A 15612-nucleotide genomic window follows, 5' to 3' on the forward strand; every position below is an offset into this window, starting at 1 on the left:
GGCTGCTGAGAGGTCTAAATGAGATAGTCCTCCTAAAGTACTTATCACAGTTTCTGGCCTATAGTAAAACCCAGTAAGTGGTAGCCACTATTTGTATTTTATAACCATCTGCTGGCCCATCTTTATTTCAAAGGGCGATGTATATTCCAAAGCTCAATACTGGGGATTGTGCTTATTAACTTATTATGGTTAATAGGTATGTATTTTACAATAAATCTGGTTACTTATTTATTACAAAAACATTTACTAAGCATCTGTCTGCCCAAGTCTCCCTTCTTGGTTAGGGTAAGGAGTCTTTGGTCACTTTTTAGGGGATGAGGAACCAGGCTGACCCCTGTTCCATAGAGAACAGGCTGGAAGGGGATGTGTGGAAGTTTCCAGACCAGTCAGGTCCTGGCCTTCACCCTACCCCAGCCCCCCACCCAGCCACTTCCTGTCCTCCATTCTGATCCTCAGCCTTGCAGGTGGTACTACCTTCCTGCCCTTCATTGTGTCCTCTCCAGCAGGCCTTGGGGCCCTTTGATGCATAAAGAAGAGAAACATGCCTTTAAAGATCAGTTTTTAGCATCTTTCAAAATTGGAAAGTGCTGACTGAGAGGCCATTTTACTCATCATGTACTTTAGCAAAATAAAAAGGCTTGGATTCTAAAATCATCCTTCGTTTGCAAGCAAGAATGGAAAGAAGAAAAAAAATTGCTCTGAAAGGACTTTAAAAGATCATTAACAGAGCTGTTGAAGGAAGGCAAGCCTTTGTCATCACCACGTCTGCAATGCTATAAAAAGTTCTAAGCTGCTTCCGTTCTGTGGACAGGCTCCCAGACACACTCCCATGGTCTTTCAGCTTGTTTATTGAAATCTTTTAGCATTTCTTGCCGTTAACAGATTCCATCTATTTATATTTATCTAGCCAGCCAGCCAACCAGCAAACATTTATGAAACATGTAGTTTGTGCCAAGTCCTGTGTTGCTGAATATGGTATAGATTATCGGACTCTTAGCTTATTTGATTTTGAAAGCAGGAATACCTTAGTTCAAATCCTAGTTCCATATCTGACTAATTGCATACCCTGAAACTTAATGTCTTGGAGTCTCAATTTCCTCATCTCTGAAATAGAGATGATCCTACTTGCTGGAAGGTTGTACAATTCATGATAACAAAACCCATCCACTGGTCTCCATGAGGTGCCCTGTCCCTCCTGGCCACTCCTGCCCACACTAAAATCAGCCCAACTGACTTTAACTTGCTTCTCAAATCACATTTCTTTTCATTTTTCCATAGCTGTTAGATTACCTGAAATTCTCTAAAACAAGTCTGCCCTCCCTCAACCTCTCTGTCCTTCCCTCTCTTTTCTTCCTCACTCTATCCCCTTTCTTTCTGCAAGCTCATCCATCCAAAATGCCTTTTCCTCCTATGCCACTCATATTTCCTGCATAACCGTTACTCATTCTTTATGCATTACTTTAGACACCTCCTACTCTGAGAAATCAACACTGACCCATCAGGCTTGGGGGCCATTTGCTCATCTGGGTCCAGAGCCTTTTGTGCTTCTTTTGATCATGGCACAAATCCACTGACTCCATGTTTTCCCCACTAGACTGAGGGTACCTTGATTGATCTCTAGATCCCCAGCTTCCAGCACAGGGCACAACATATGTATCAATAAGTAAGTGTAAGTGTTGGATGCATGGCTAAATGAATGCTGCTGTGTGAAGCACTAAGCACAATACCTGGCCTCATTGGTCATTCACTAGCTGGTTGCAACTATTATCATTGTACTAATGTCCTGTTAGCCTGGGGTCCACACAATGATTGAATTCACCACGTTCATTTCTTGAATGGACCAGAGACCCACATCTTAATGGATGACCGCCTCATCCCCTGCTGACAGACAAATAACCAGTTCTGCCACTCGCAGACCATATAATATCTGTTTCCATGACAACCAAGTTGCATGGACCACTTGGTTCTGTGCACTCAGACTGTTAAGACTGAATGGGTCTAAAGGATCACTGATCTTGTTAACCCTTCCCAGAAAGACAAGATTCTTTCCCCAAAACTGCATAGCACCCCAGAACCCACACTCTCACCTTGGTGCCCCCATCATCAGAAGGCCCTGGAGAAAGATCCCATCCAGAGCTAGCTGATGCAGGATATATTCACAACCACTCTGATTTAGATGTGAATAAGAGGGGGCAAGAAGCTGCAAAGTGCAGGGAGAAGAGGAGCGAGCCAGCATCCAGTGTTGCTGTCTGGGCTGGAGTGGAGTTTGGAATGCCAGGATAGGGGAGAAGGCAGAGGGGGATGCCACTAGACTGGGGTTCTTAGTGGGGGCTTTGAAAGCAGTGCAAGTAGTTTGAGGTCCATCTTAAAATGGGATGTATGTGAATCTGGGCTTGAGGAGTTGTTAGGGACAGTGCAGAATCACCTGTTTCTTTCTAGAGCAGGAGTTTATTGGAAGAATCAGGGCTGGGGGCAGGGGGAAGTTTATCATTTGAGGAATCTTAAGAGTATTCTTTAAAACGATTTATTTATTTATGCATACAATAGCTGGGGTGCAGGCCAGAGGTGTGTAAGGGGGTGGGTGTTGAGAGGATTCACCAGAGACAGAGAGCAGAACAGGCAGATCTAGTGAGGTACAGTGCTGTGGGGAGCAGTGGGCAAGGCAGGAGAGATCTGCTGTGCCATGTGGGTCACCTCCCTGGTCAGAGATCAAACTTGTGCTGCAGTGCTGTGACTTAACCCTTTGTGTCACCAGGGAGGCCGTAAGAGTACTTTTTTAAACATGTCCATGCTCTCATGAAAGTTCTAGAATTACCATTTTCAATATTCCATAATTTGTATTTTCCCTGAATGTCCACAGACTTGGAAGAGAAATTTTGTGTTGTCAGTGGCCCCTGCTTCTGACTGAGCCCCCACCCACTGGCAGGGGTCTGTGGTTAAAAGGACTTGGGGACAGTTTAAGGAGGACTGGGGTTGAGGGGCAGGAGTCACAAATGTCCCTCAGGATGAGAGAGATAGAAGGGAGATTTGATGTTACAGAGAACACAGGAGGTGGTAGAGGGCAGGGTCCCACATACTCCATAATCTTTCAAAGACTTGTGGCTCACAGGGGCCACCTGGACAGACAGAAGATGCCCTGAGGGCAGGAGAATATATGCTGACTTAGTGAATGGCTAGGTCTAAGGCAGCAGACCACAGTGGAGAGTTCGGCTCCATCCTCAAGGGCCACAGCCGGGAGGGGACAAAGATGGCAGCAAACAGCCATGGGGAGGGGCAGGAGCAAGGAAGGAGAGCTCAGCCGACCAGCTGACCAGCTCTGACCAGCTGACTCCACACAGCACACACAGGATGTGTGAGGCAGGATACCCACTAAACTCTCTGGAGAGGAGCCCTACAACACCCCAACCCTGAGAAGATTTCTTTCCTCTTTCCTGGGCTCCTCTCATCTGCTGTCTGGAGCCCTTTGTCTCTGAGGCCTTTAAAGGGCGCAACTCCCCACCCCTCACCCCCCCACACACACACACTCAACCAACACACACACACACACACACACACACACACACACACACACACACACACGACACTTAAGAAGGATGACCCAATTCTAGGAACTAATGTATGACCCACAATTTGCAGAGGATCCTAAGCAACTCAATAGAAATGATAATTCCCATGTTCTTCCCAGTCCTGGTGCTAAGCGCTGTGGCTAGGCTGTCCCCTCAGCCTACAGTAGCAAAGGACACTTGCAGTGACCCAAGTAGAAAACTCTGGGTTCCTCTGGAAGGTGAAACCAAATCTGGGTTAGTCTGTGCCCCAGAGACCCTGTGTGGGGCCAGGTTAAACTGATCTCCAGCCAAGACACACTCCGGTCTAGCTCCCCTCTTTGTATTACCCTGCTTCCCTTCCTCCCGAGCCCACTCTCAATAAATCGCTTTCACAAGAACGTCAGGCTCTGTTTCTAGGGAGCTCAACCTAAGACCCCAGGTGACAAAGGTGGGAAGTGGTGGCACTGGCCCAGACCCCAGGTTGGTGTGGCTCCCAGAGCCTGAGGCTCGATCATCCACCCCATGTTTCTGCCACCCAAGCTGAAGGAGCCAACCCCACCCGGGCTGAGCCGAGCTGTCCAGCCTGCAGCTATAACCTGCAGTCATGCAGATTTTAAAGTGAAAGAACTTAGGTGGTACATGTAATTCTGAGACATTAAAATAGCAGTTCTGCATTTAAACGAGCAGGGAAGCAGAAAGCTAGGGAGATTAAGGGCCACCCACTCTGCCTTTGTTGTGGCAGGAGTGTGGAGTCCTGCAAGGTCAGCCATGACACCGACCTCTGAGTTATACAGCATCTCCTGCTACCTATGCATCTGTCTCCACCCCCATTCTATTGCTTCCTAGTTTCTCAGGGGCCCAGTTCTACAGCCACACCCTGCCTCCCCCACTGGGCTGGTGAAAAAACAGAGGAAACCTGGTAAGATGCTGTATAAAGACATGTGCTGTGGCGAGCCCCAGAGGCTGGCCGGGATGCAGGCCAGGAGGGCCTGACCCACAGCGGCACTAGCAAAGGGGCTGCAAGCCCAGGCCCGCCCCTGCCCCTCTCTCTGGCTAGGGGACTTTTGGGTAAGGCAGGGAGGGATCACCTACATGTTTCCCAAAATCCCTCCTGGCTCCGACACTGATTCCATACCCAGAAAGAGTGCTCTCTTATTTTGCTAAAATTAGTGTTTCATAGACATTTTTCCCCCTTACCAAAAATGTCCCCACAGGCAAAGAAGCAGGAGACAGGTACACTTGAGCCAGCAGCCAGTGGCAACCCAGGGCAAAGCAGGGCCTATCTTTGAGGTTTATTATTTTATCTCGAAAATTCACATATATTTAGCATTCTAATAATGTACCTGTGTTTATCTTAAGATAAAAATAATGCTTTTCTTCCCATGTCTCCCAGTAAACTGTTTCCCTGGGAACACACACCATGTTTTTTTCTGTAGCTTTGTGTGCCCCTAAGAGACTAGTGTGGACCTCAGTTTCAGGCCGTCTGGAGGGGCTCCTGGTCTGTGAGGTGGGAGGATACTCTCACCAAGACTCACCCGTGGAGCAAAGGGAACAGTCCACCTCAGGGCCTATCTTTGCGGTGCTCCTGGGGGTGATAACAGAATAAGAGCCTGCACCTCCCCAAAGCAGCAGATGCCCACATACTAATCCCTGGGACCTGTGAGTGGCACGTGGAACATGTGACAAGACACGGGACCGATTAACATTGTAGATGGGACTAAGGTCGCTAATTAGCTGATTTATAAAACAGGGAGGTTTTCCTGGATTATCCAGAAGGGACCTATGTCACCACAAGAGTCTGTAAAAGTGGGAGAGGGAGGCATAAGAGTCAGGGTGAGAGATGCCATGAGAAAAAGACAACTGTCCCATGACAACCTTGAGGAAGGAAGGGGCTGGGGGCCAAGGCATGCAGGCAGCCTCTGGAAGCTGGAAAAGGCAAGAAGTTTTCCCCTGTGAAAGACTCTAAAAAGGAATGGGCTGTCCCAGCCCAAGGAAGGCAGATGCAGCAGCTGAAGTGAACAAAAAGGCACATCTGCAGCCTGGCGCTGCCCCATCACAGGGCCTATGCTCAGGGGGGTCTCCCAGCCCAGCCTGGTAAGAGTTCACTTAAAGGTCCCTGTTAGGAAAGAGCCTGGAGCTGAATGAGCTTAAAAGGCCATCACACAGAGATGGCTTTCTTTCCTGATTTTCTTGATACGAACTTGGATACACATCTGATCTGCCAAACCACCTATTAATTTCATTATTCAGTTTTTCTATGTTCTTGTTTATTTTTGGCTGGCTGATCTGTGAAAGAGAGGGAGGAGGGGGAGGGGTTGAGGAGGGGGGGAGAGAGAGAGAGAGAGAGAGAGAGAGAGAGAGAGAGAGAGAGAATGGCTCCCGATACTATTGTGTTTGTCAATTCCCTCTGTGTTTTTACCAGGCTTTTCTTTATATATTTCAGTGAAATATAATTTAGAGCAGTAATGGTCCATGCATGTGTTATTCTCACAGTGAATTGTACCCGTCTCTATAGAAAACAACTCTCCTTAACCCTGTTTAACACTAGCACCTGGAATTCTCTTTGCTCAAATATGAACACTGGAATTTCTGCTTCGGTTGACTTGCTTGTTAGACCTTTGCCCAGCCTTTTACCTTGAAATTTTCTGTGTCACTTTGTTGTAAATATCAATAGTTATAGTTAGTTCTTGAAAACACAATCTGGAAGTCTTTACCTTTTCATAGTTTGACCTATTTGAATTGATGGTCAGAATGAATATATTTGGTTGGCAATTAAACTTTATGCTTTCTAGTTTTCAATATGTGGACTAGATTTTCTTGGCTTTTATCTTCTTTGTTTCAAAAGCTTCAGTTATGTTTGCAATAAGTATATTTACCATTAAGTGATTCATAGATTTCTTTAGCTAATATTCTCTCATTAGGAAATGCATGAGCAAGAAGGTCCCTTTGGAGTCCCTGAATTTGGCACTTCTTTTTTTTTAAAACTCACTCACATCCTCTCTAGTTCTGTTCATGGAATTTGTATTTTCATACCTCAATTATTATTATTACAGTATCTATGTTTGCATTATATGTATATGCATATTTGCTTTCAAAATGAGTGTTTGCATCTGTACACACTTTTATAACAACTATTTAGACTTGGCTCTTCCATGGTTTCTCTGGTCCCTGCTTAGCTGTCTTTATCATGACCTCTGCTACACAGTCAGCATGGTCCTTGGTTGGTTGATCTAGGGCTTCCAGAATGAACTTCAAGAAGTGCAGCTAGTACATCCTGTGAGCCTCACATACTTGAGAATGTCTCCCAGTTGTGCCATTGTCTCTGAGATAGAATGCTGTGGAGAAGTCGGGTGGCCTGGTTTTTGCACCTTTGTGGGAAATTTGATTTTTTTTTCTGACCTAGATACTTGTAGATTTTCCCCTGTATGCTTCTACTTCAAAACTTTTGCCAAAAATGTGTCTAGGGCTGACTCTCTTTTTGCCAGTTCTGCTAGAATGTAGAAAGTCTGGTTTGTCTGCACATAAAGTCTACACTTAGGAAATTATTGATTTTGTAGTTCAAAAATGGTTGAATATCGGCAATTCTGTATGGTTCAATCTAGTAGGTCTCCCTTGGGTCCACTAAAGTTTGTCTCCTATTTTTTTTTAAAATAAACTTTCTTGAAAGTAGCTTTAAATTTACAGAAAATTACAAAGATAGGATATGGAGTTCCCCTATGCCCCTCACCCAGTTTCCCCTTTTATTATTATTTTCCCCTTCTACTTATTATTTTACCTTAAGTAGCACCATTGTTACAATGAATGTGCCAATATTGGTATATTATTATTAGCTAAAGCCCGTACTTAATTCAGATTTCCTTAGTTTTTTCTCCTCTAATATCCTTTTTGTACTCCTGGACCTTGTCTAGGAAACCACATTGTATTTAACTGTGGTGTCTCCTTTTGCCTCAGATATTCCTTATTCTTGAAGATCTAGACAATTTTGAGTAGTATTGGCAGGTATTTTGTAGACCGGACTGTAACAAGAATTTTCCTGAAGTTAGATTGGGGTTAGATTGGTTAGATTAGGGTTTTGGGTTTTGGGGAGGAAGACCACAGAAGTCAAGTGCCCAGCTCATCACAACATATCAGGGATTACATTCCATCAACACAACCCATCACTGGTGATGTTGACCTTGATCATTTGGCCAAGGTAGGGTTTGCTGGACTTCTCTTCTGTCAAGTCACTCTCTTCCCCCATCTTTGTATATAGTCTTTGGAAGGAAGTCACTTAACAAGTGGGCATTTAAGCTCCACCTCCTCGTGCATAAAATACCTAGATAAATAATCTGGAATTCCACAGCCTGGTAGATGGATTCCCGCCCCCCCCCCCATCACGACCACGTATTTATCAAATCATTCATGTAAGAATGGGTGTGAATGGATATTTGCTTTATACGTTGGGTTATAACCCAGCACTATTATTTTATTGCTGAATTGTCCCAGCTTTGGCCACTGGGAGCTCTTTGCGTTGGCAGCTGAGCTCCTTTGACAGAATCCATCAGGGCGTGTGGATGTGTTGAGCACCTCATGACTTCCTGCTGCTACAAGACATTCCAGGGTCATCTTGTGTATTTCCTGTCTCCGCCCCAGAATCAGCCATTTCTCCAAGGAGCTCTGGTTCCCTTTAATGAAGAAAGATATTAGAACCAGCTAGGTATGCTGATTGCCACAAGCTATTTTGCTTGTCTCATTCATCTGCTTTTCTTCTAGGCTTTCTCTTCTTCAATATCCATAACTGCTATTTTCTCTCAGTAGATTGATCTCTTTGACTATTTCCTCTGAATTCTGGGAAAGCCTCTCAAGCTTGTCCTCTTTATTATTGACTTTCCTTTCCTGGGCATTAACTTTGCTCTCTACTCCTTGCAGTGCAGCTTTGATCCTGCTATTTGTTGTATTATTTTCTTTCTTGTCCTCTTTATCTCCTTCTTTTTCTCCTCCACAGGGAAGCAGAGATACGTTTTTTCTCTGAGCTTCCCAAGAGTTACTTTTCTCTGTCCCTGAGTATTTTATCCTCGTGGTCTGTGTTGGATTTGTTTATTCAGACTCAGTGTTTCATTTGTACACTCTCAACAACTTTATTGAGCAATTTAGGTTTGGCTGAGACTGTCAGAAACGGCTGTCTCCTAGGGTTTCCATTCTAGTGGGAGGAGACAGATGATAACACAATTTGGTAAAATTAATAGCAGGTCGGATGCTGTTATGCGCTGAATTGTGTTCCCCAAAGATATGTTGAAATACTAAGCCCCTTGTACCTCAGAATGTGACCTTATTTGAAAGAGTTGCTACAGACAGTAATTAGTTAAGATGAAGTCATGTGGCGCCAGAGATGCTTTTAATCCTACATGACTACTGTCCTAATAAGAAGATAAAGTGAAGAGAAAGGCGGGGGTGGGGGATGCCATTTGAGGCAGAGATTAGAATCAAGTCAGGAGCACCATGGACTGTTGACATCTGAGCTCAGAGGAGCCCCAGAGCCTTCAAGAGAGCATGACTTCGCCAGCACCTTGATCTTGCACTTCTGGCCTCCCAAATACGAGAGAATAAATTTCTGTCATTTTTAGCCACCTAGTTGGTGTCACTTTCTTATGACAACCCCAGGAAATGAATACAGCTGTCTATCAATGAACTGGAGAAAACAGGCAGAAAGGGGGATGTTCGAGGACAGGGATTTAGATTTATTTATTTATTTTTCTCTTTCAAATATTTACACACATTCAAAATGATATTCATGGCATCTTCAAAATTTTGGCCAAGACTCAAAAAAATGCATGTAAAGTTTGGAATGTATCCACATAGACAGAAAGCTGACCCCAACAGTAATTGGGGCAGATACCCAAGAAAGGGCTGGGACTGAGATTTAAATAAAGCTATCAGGGAGGACAGCTGAGCAAAGAGGAGAGGCTGGAAAGGGAGGAGTCTGGGGAAGAGCATGCCACACAAAAGGAATCCTTTGCCCATAGGCTGAGCATGCTGCCCTATTTGCCCTGCTCTCTCCCTGGCACGTTACGTGTTGTCTGAGAATCCCACCTCAGAACCACTGCTGTTCCGTGTAGTGGAGAAGCTGGACCTGTGTGTTGCCTGGAAATCCCTGCCCTGATCCAAGCTGATCAAGGTTGAATTCCAACCCATTGCTTTTTTCTGGGTGACTCGGGTAAGTTCTTTAACCTCTGTGAGCCTCAAGCTCCCCATCTATGAAATAGGGAGACAAAAATGCCCTCTGCCCCAGGCTCTGGGGAGGACTGAGCGAGTAAGTGAAGCTCAAGGGCTCTGCATGGGGCCTGGCCCTTGGTCAGTGACCAGGAAAGGCTGCTGCTATTTTCATCATAATTATCACTCCTGCCTCTGCTGGCCAGTTGGTGGATGAGCAGAGTGCCCAGTTCCATCCCTAATTTCTTGTGTACTTTCAACTTGTGCTTCTGCTCCACGCACAAAGGCTCTTTAAAGTTTAAAGCCTACAGAACTCTGTTGGGCCTCTGAGGCACAGGAAGCTATTTCAAGTGCCCACCCTAGGGAGACGCTGCATGTGGCAGGAGAATGTCAGCGCAGCACTAGGCCTCTCCCTCCAGCCCCTCCCCTCTGCCCAGATGCTCTCTGGAGCGTGGGCACCCCACCCCTCAGAGACTTGTAGGTCCCACAAGCCTGCAAGGAGGGAGCTCGGGCAGATCCAGTCTCGTCACCTGGGTTGCTGGCAGGCTCTCCCGACTACAGTTTCCCCATCCCACGGGCTCCCAGAGATGAAGCAGATTTATTGTCTGCTCCTAAGCAAGTCACAAACAATGGGTGCTCTGCTTCCTTTGCTCCCCATCTCTAACCTTCAGTCTCCCCATCTGTGAACTGAGGGTTTTGGAAGACAAGAGCGCCAAACTGCCATCTGGTCCCACTGGTGAAACCTGGGACCCACCCAAGATAGCAGGGACATGTCAGCAGTTAGCATCTGGAGTCTCCCTGCCAATGACTTTCAATGTGGCAGGGAAATGCAAGAGCACAAAAGCGGGAGTTGACAGTGATAACTATGTCTGTGTCTGCTTACAAAGCCTGAGCAGCCTTCTTGAGTTCAGCATTGACGGCTTATGGAAACTGATACCAAACTCTATTTCCAACCCCAGTATCTTGCCCTTATCCCGACACTACAGCCTCAGTGGAATTCCTGCAGCTCTCAGGCACCAGGCAAGCACAGCTGTCCTGCCCTCTGACCTTTGCCCTCCACCCCTGTAGGGCTGAAGCCCCCATCCCTCTCCTCCTCTATAGCCAGGGGCAAAAGCTGCCCTCTTTGGAGGCTTGTCTGAGCCCTCTCCCTGGGGGGGGATAGGTCACTCCCTCCCTTTGTTCCCTATTCCCTTTGTTTTTGTTTCTCCTGGGAGGTATTTGCCTCCCTTACCAGCAGTGAGCCACCTGAGGACAGAGGACAGGCTGATGGCACCCTTGATCCAGGGCAGGGTCTGGCACAAACAAGATGTTTGACTGTTGGCAGCGGGAACTACCAGTGGCAGTTAGAGATGGTTCACTCCCCGACAAATTTGGCCCATTCTGTTTCTGGAATGCGTGTCAGTGGAGGGGTCAGGAGCTGGGCTTTAGGTCCCCAAACAGAGCTTCTTTGCTGTGGTTTTTGGCAAGATAGTTCCTCTCCTTGAGCCGCTCCACAATTGAGAAGGTAATAATTCATGCCTGGCCTGCTGCTCAGGCTGGGTTGACAGATACAAAACTGAGTAAGCTCTCCCTGGCTGTGCACCAGACAATGGGACCTTAGGCCAGTGCTAGACCACAGGCAAGAGGAAAGCCAAGAAAATCCAGCCCCTTAGACCTTTCCTGCCATGCCCCTGATGCCAAGGAGGAAATGAAACAGCCTGTTCTCAAGATTCTTTCATAGTCTGAGGATTAGGGAACCACATGTGCATGGTGACCTGCCTGTCCTCCAGGCCGTGGCCAGCTGCACCTACCTTAAGTTTTTTGACACTGGTGCAGGGATCATTGGAGAAGCTCTCGGTATCTGAAATCTCGATGTCTTCACCATACAGGACCCCAGTCAGGTCATTCCTCACCTGAGAGCAAAGAGAAAGCAGAGGGTAGGTGTGCAGGCAGCGATAGGAAGGGCCAGTTGAGCAAGGGCATTCTGGGTGAGCAGCTCAAATGGGAAGGGATTTTTCTCCACCAACATGCATAAGAGTTTTCTTGCAGGCATGGAGTTTTCTTCATTATGAATGAGAGTGCCCAGGAGAATTTGTGGAGGCTCTGGTCCCACCCTAAGATGATGCATGAGCACAAGGAGGCCAGGCATGGAAAGGGCTTGTTAAAGTTGTTCAGGAATTTCCTGGAAGCATCCGGACAAGCATCTAAATCTCTAGACTTTTGAGCTGGTGTCTCTCTGCCATATCATATTGTCTCCAAATCAGACTATTCAAATACATCTTTGTTTATATTTTGTGTTATTTATTTGCAATATTACTTTAGGTCTAGGGCAAGGAAATAGTCAAACATTCAGATAGACAATGCAGAACAGAGGAAAGAATAAGTGGGACATGGAAGCGGCCTACAGTGTTAAACATAACTACATGTCTACTGATGCGTGGAATGATTAATATCTTTGTGCTTGGAAAGCATAAGACTACAAACTCCAGTGTTTACTGGGACCAGCCACCGGTGAAGCAGTCTCGTGGTTGCTATTAGGGAGTGGTAGGGACTGTGGCAAACTGGGAACCACATGTGCCATTCCAGATGGCAGCTGCTACTCAGCTCTCATCATGCCATGCCCACACATTCATTCAGAATCACCAGAACTGATCTTGGAGAGGGAAATCAGAAACCTATGTGTTTAAAATATAAGATTCTCTACATTTTAAAATGTTGGTACTACAGCCTTGGTATTTGCCTCATAATGACATTTTGGTCAATGACAGACTAAATATATGGTGGTAGTCCCTAGATACTCTAGACATGTAGTAGGCGCTACCATCTAGGTTTGTATAAATACGCACTATGACATTCACACAAGGACAAAATCCCCTACTGACACATATCTCAGACTGCATTCCCATCATTAAATGATACATGACTGTGTTTTTATTTATTTATTTGTTTTAGCAAAGTAAGGACCAAATAAATCTGAAGTTGGATCTGGCCCATGTCATGGCTGTGCACTCCTGACATGAATGAATGGAAACTGGATGGTTTTAGTAGAAAGAAGAAGGAGGGGGTTGGGGTTTGCATATTTCAGGTCCTGCTGTCACTAAATTCCAGTGACATTGGCCTCTATGTGTGACCCTCCCCTTCTCAGGATTTCAGTTTCTTCTTCTTTTAGAGAAGATGATCTAAAAAGCATTTCTTGTTCATATACACTAGGAAGACTATTAATAAAAAAAAAAAAAGAAAAAAAGCCAGAATACAATAAGTGTCAGCAAGGATGTCAAGAAATTGGAACGCTTTTTTACTGAACACAGAATTACCACATGACCCAGCAATATTTCTGGGTACATATCCCAAAAAACTTAAAGCAGGGTCTCAAAGACATATTTGTACATCCATGTTCATAGAAGCCTTATTCACATTAGCCAAAAGATATAAGTAACCCAAAATGTTTCCACCTATGGATGAATAAACAAACTGTGATATATTCATATCATGGAATATTACTCAGCCTTTATAATTGAAATTATAACACATCTTACAATATGGGCGAACTCTGAATTCATATCATCTGAAATAAGCCAAATACCAAAGGACAAATATCATATGTTTCCACTTATATGGGGTTCCTAGAATAATCAAATTCATAGAGACAGCAAGTAGAATGGGAGCTAGCAGGTGCTGGGGGAGATAGACTGGGAAATTATGTCTAACAGGTGGAAAGTTTCAGTTTGGGGTGATGAAAAAGTGGTGCTAGTTGCAAAACAATATGAGTGTTTGTAATGCTACTTTAAAATGGTTGAAATGGTCAATTTTATGTTTTGTATATTTTGCCACTTATCTCAACAAGTGGTGGGCTTCCAATGAATATATCAATATTTCATTTAGGGCCAAATTTAAATAATTTAAATTAAATTTAAATTTAAATAACTTGGCCTTAAATGTCACAGGATGGGAAGCCTGGGAAGCCACCACTACTGGAGAAAAGGGGATTTCAATGGGAACGGCTGCATTTTCATTCTTTAGAAGAAATATGAGGGGCCTCCCTGGTGGTGCAGGGGGTTGAGCGCAGCACTGTGAGGCTGTCTGCAGCCTCTGCAGTGGGGGTGCCATCCCTGGCCGTCCAGGGAGCTACCCACATGGCATGGCAAACCTTTCCTGGCTCACCCTCTACTCCCCTCAGCAGTGCTTTTGGTCCGTCTGCCTGTTCTGCTCCCCGCTCTGCCTCTGGTGAGTCCTCTCACCCTCCCGCACATCTGGCCTGTACCCTGGTTCTTGTGTAAACAAAATAAATCTTAAAAAAAATTAAAAAAGAAAAAAAAGAAAAGAAATATGAGGCAAATAGAGCAAAATGTGAACTTTATTAATTCTAGGCAGTAAGTCATGAGCATTTGTTGTTCTGTGCACTTCTGAAGGCTTGAAACACTGAGATAAATATTTTATAAGAAGAATGAAATGCCGCCATCAGGTGACCCTAGCCCACTTTAATTTTTATGTCTATTTTGATGGAAGATTGGGAAAGAGTTGACTTTGCCATTACAATTTACTTCTGCTGCCTCAAATCCTTTTTGGGTGCAAGCAGGCCCCCATCAGGGTGTGCGGAGCAACAACTGTAAAACACACGCACACTCCCACCTCCTGAATCAACGCAGCCGGTGCACGTGCTTCTGGGCACAGTCAGGTCTCGACTCCCCACTTGCCCGCCACCCAATCTGAGGGAAATGATTCGAGCTCTGTCGAGTCTCAGTCTTTCCACTGTCGATGGGGGCGATACTGCCGGTCACCCACATGGGTGTTTCAGGGTCCAGCAAGAACACTAAAAATGGGGAGCGGCTCTTTACATGCTGTAGTTCTGCATTAAAAACTGCTTAAAAGTGGGAGTGAGTATTTCTAGGCCTAAGGCAAGGCATCAACGCATCAAGGAGGTCAGTGGCTTGAGGTACCCTTCTATGTCTAAGAGTGTTCATGAAAGCTGTACGTAATCACAGCAGATAAAATGCCTCAGATTCAAAACAAATGAAGCCAAACACCCTAGAGGTCCCCTCATTCCACCCCTAATTTCACAAATGAGAAACTGGCATCTGACTCCCAGAACCGCGCTCCACATGGTCCCAGGCTGCCTCTTCTGGACCCTGTCAGATGTTCCGTCCCTAGGAGCAAGAATAGGTCAGAACAGATGGTTGGTGTGATCAGCCACTCACGTCCCATAATTTTAGCACCAAGAAGTCTGCGCTCAGCTCGAGTATTTATTCTAATGGACTTTTTTTAGGAAAAGCAAATTGATAATAAATGGTATTTTAAAATAACCAAAACATGGAAAAGCAACAATGTAATTGATCAATGTACTAAAGGTAGCAGGATAAGTTTCAAGCAAACCATTGATAATGGTGTGAAAAATGTTTTTAATGGTGATATTTTCCTCCTCTATTAGTTGACCACCACACGTTAACTAAGACAATTGCCAAAAGGATGAGTAGGACTAGGAACCACATTTTAAAAGGCATCACATCTAAAATGAAGGAGGCGGCAGTTGCCCTCTGGTCTGTCCATCTCAGACCACACCTGGAGCAAGGGGCTCAATTCCCGTTGCCTTTATGGGGACAGTGACAAAAGTGCTCAGGTTCAGGGGAAAGAGGTGAGGCCAGGACAGGGACTAAGGACCCTTCTGGGAGGTTGAGGACGTGGTTTGGGGACTACAAAGGTCACAAGGGTGATACCAATGAGGCCTTGGGAATGAAAGATCTAAATCCAAGGATTTGAACTCTGACTTCAAAGTCCAGGGAAGTCCATTATCTTGAAGAAGTCAAGAGCCAGGAAGCATTGGTGGCTTTTGGGGGAAAAGCCAGAGCTGTGGGGATAGGTCTGCTCAGGCTGAGCAGGGAGAAAATGCTGTGACCTGTGGGTC

At 45.4% G+C, this 15612-nt stretch overlaps 1 protein-coding gene across 1 annotated transcript in view; it reads right to left on the minus strand.

The window, feature by feature from the left end:
* GABBR2 (gamma-aminobutyric acid type B receptor subunit 2) overlaps nucleotides 1-15612 on the minus strand; it is a 332908-nt gene that overhangs the window by 151977 nt on the left and 165319 nt on the right. The window contains exon 4 of the mRNA XM_054689021.1: nucleotides 11525-11626. Coding sequence (XP_054544996.1) covers nucleotides 11525-11626 — 102 coding nt within the window. The remainder of the gene's footprint in view (nucleotides 1-11524; nucleotides 11627-15612) is intronic.

Source organism: Talpa occidentalis, unplaced genomic scaffold (assembly GCF_014898055.3).
Source record: "Talpa occidentalis isolate TD23 unplaced genomic scaffold, MPIMG_talOcc4v2.1 talOcc4.7, whole genome shotgun sequence".
NCBI lineage: Eukaryota > Metazoa > Chordata > Mammalia > Eulipotyphla > Talpidae > Talpa > Talpa occidentalis.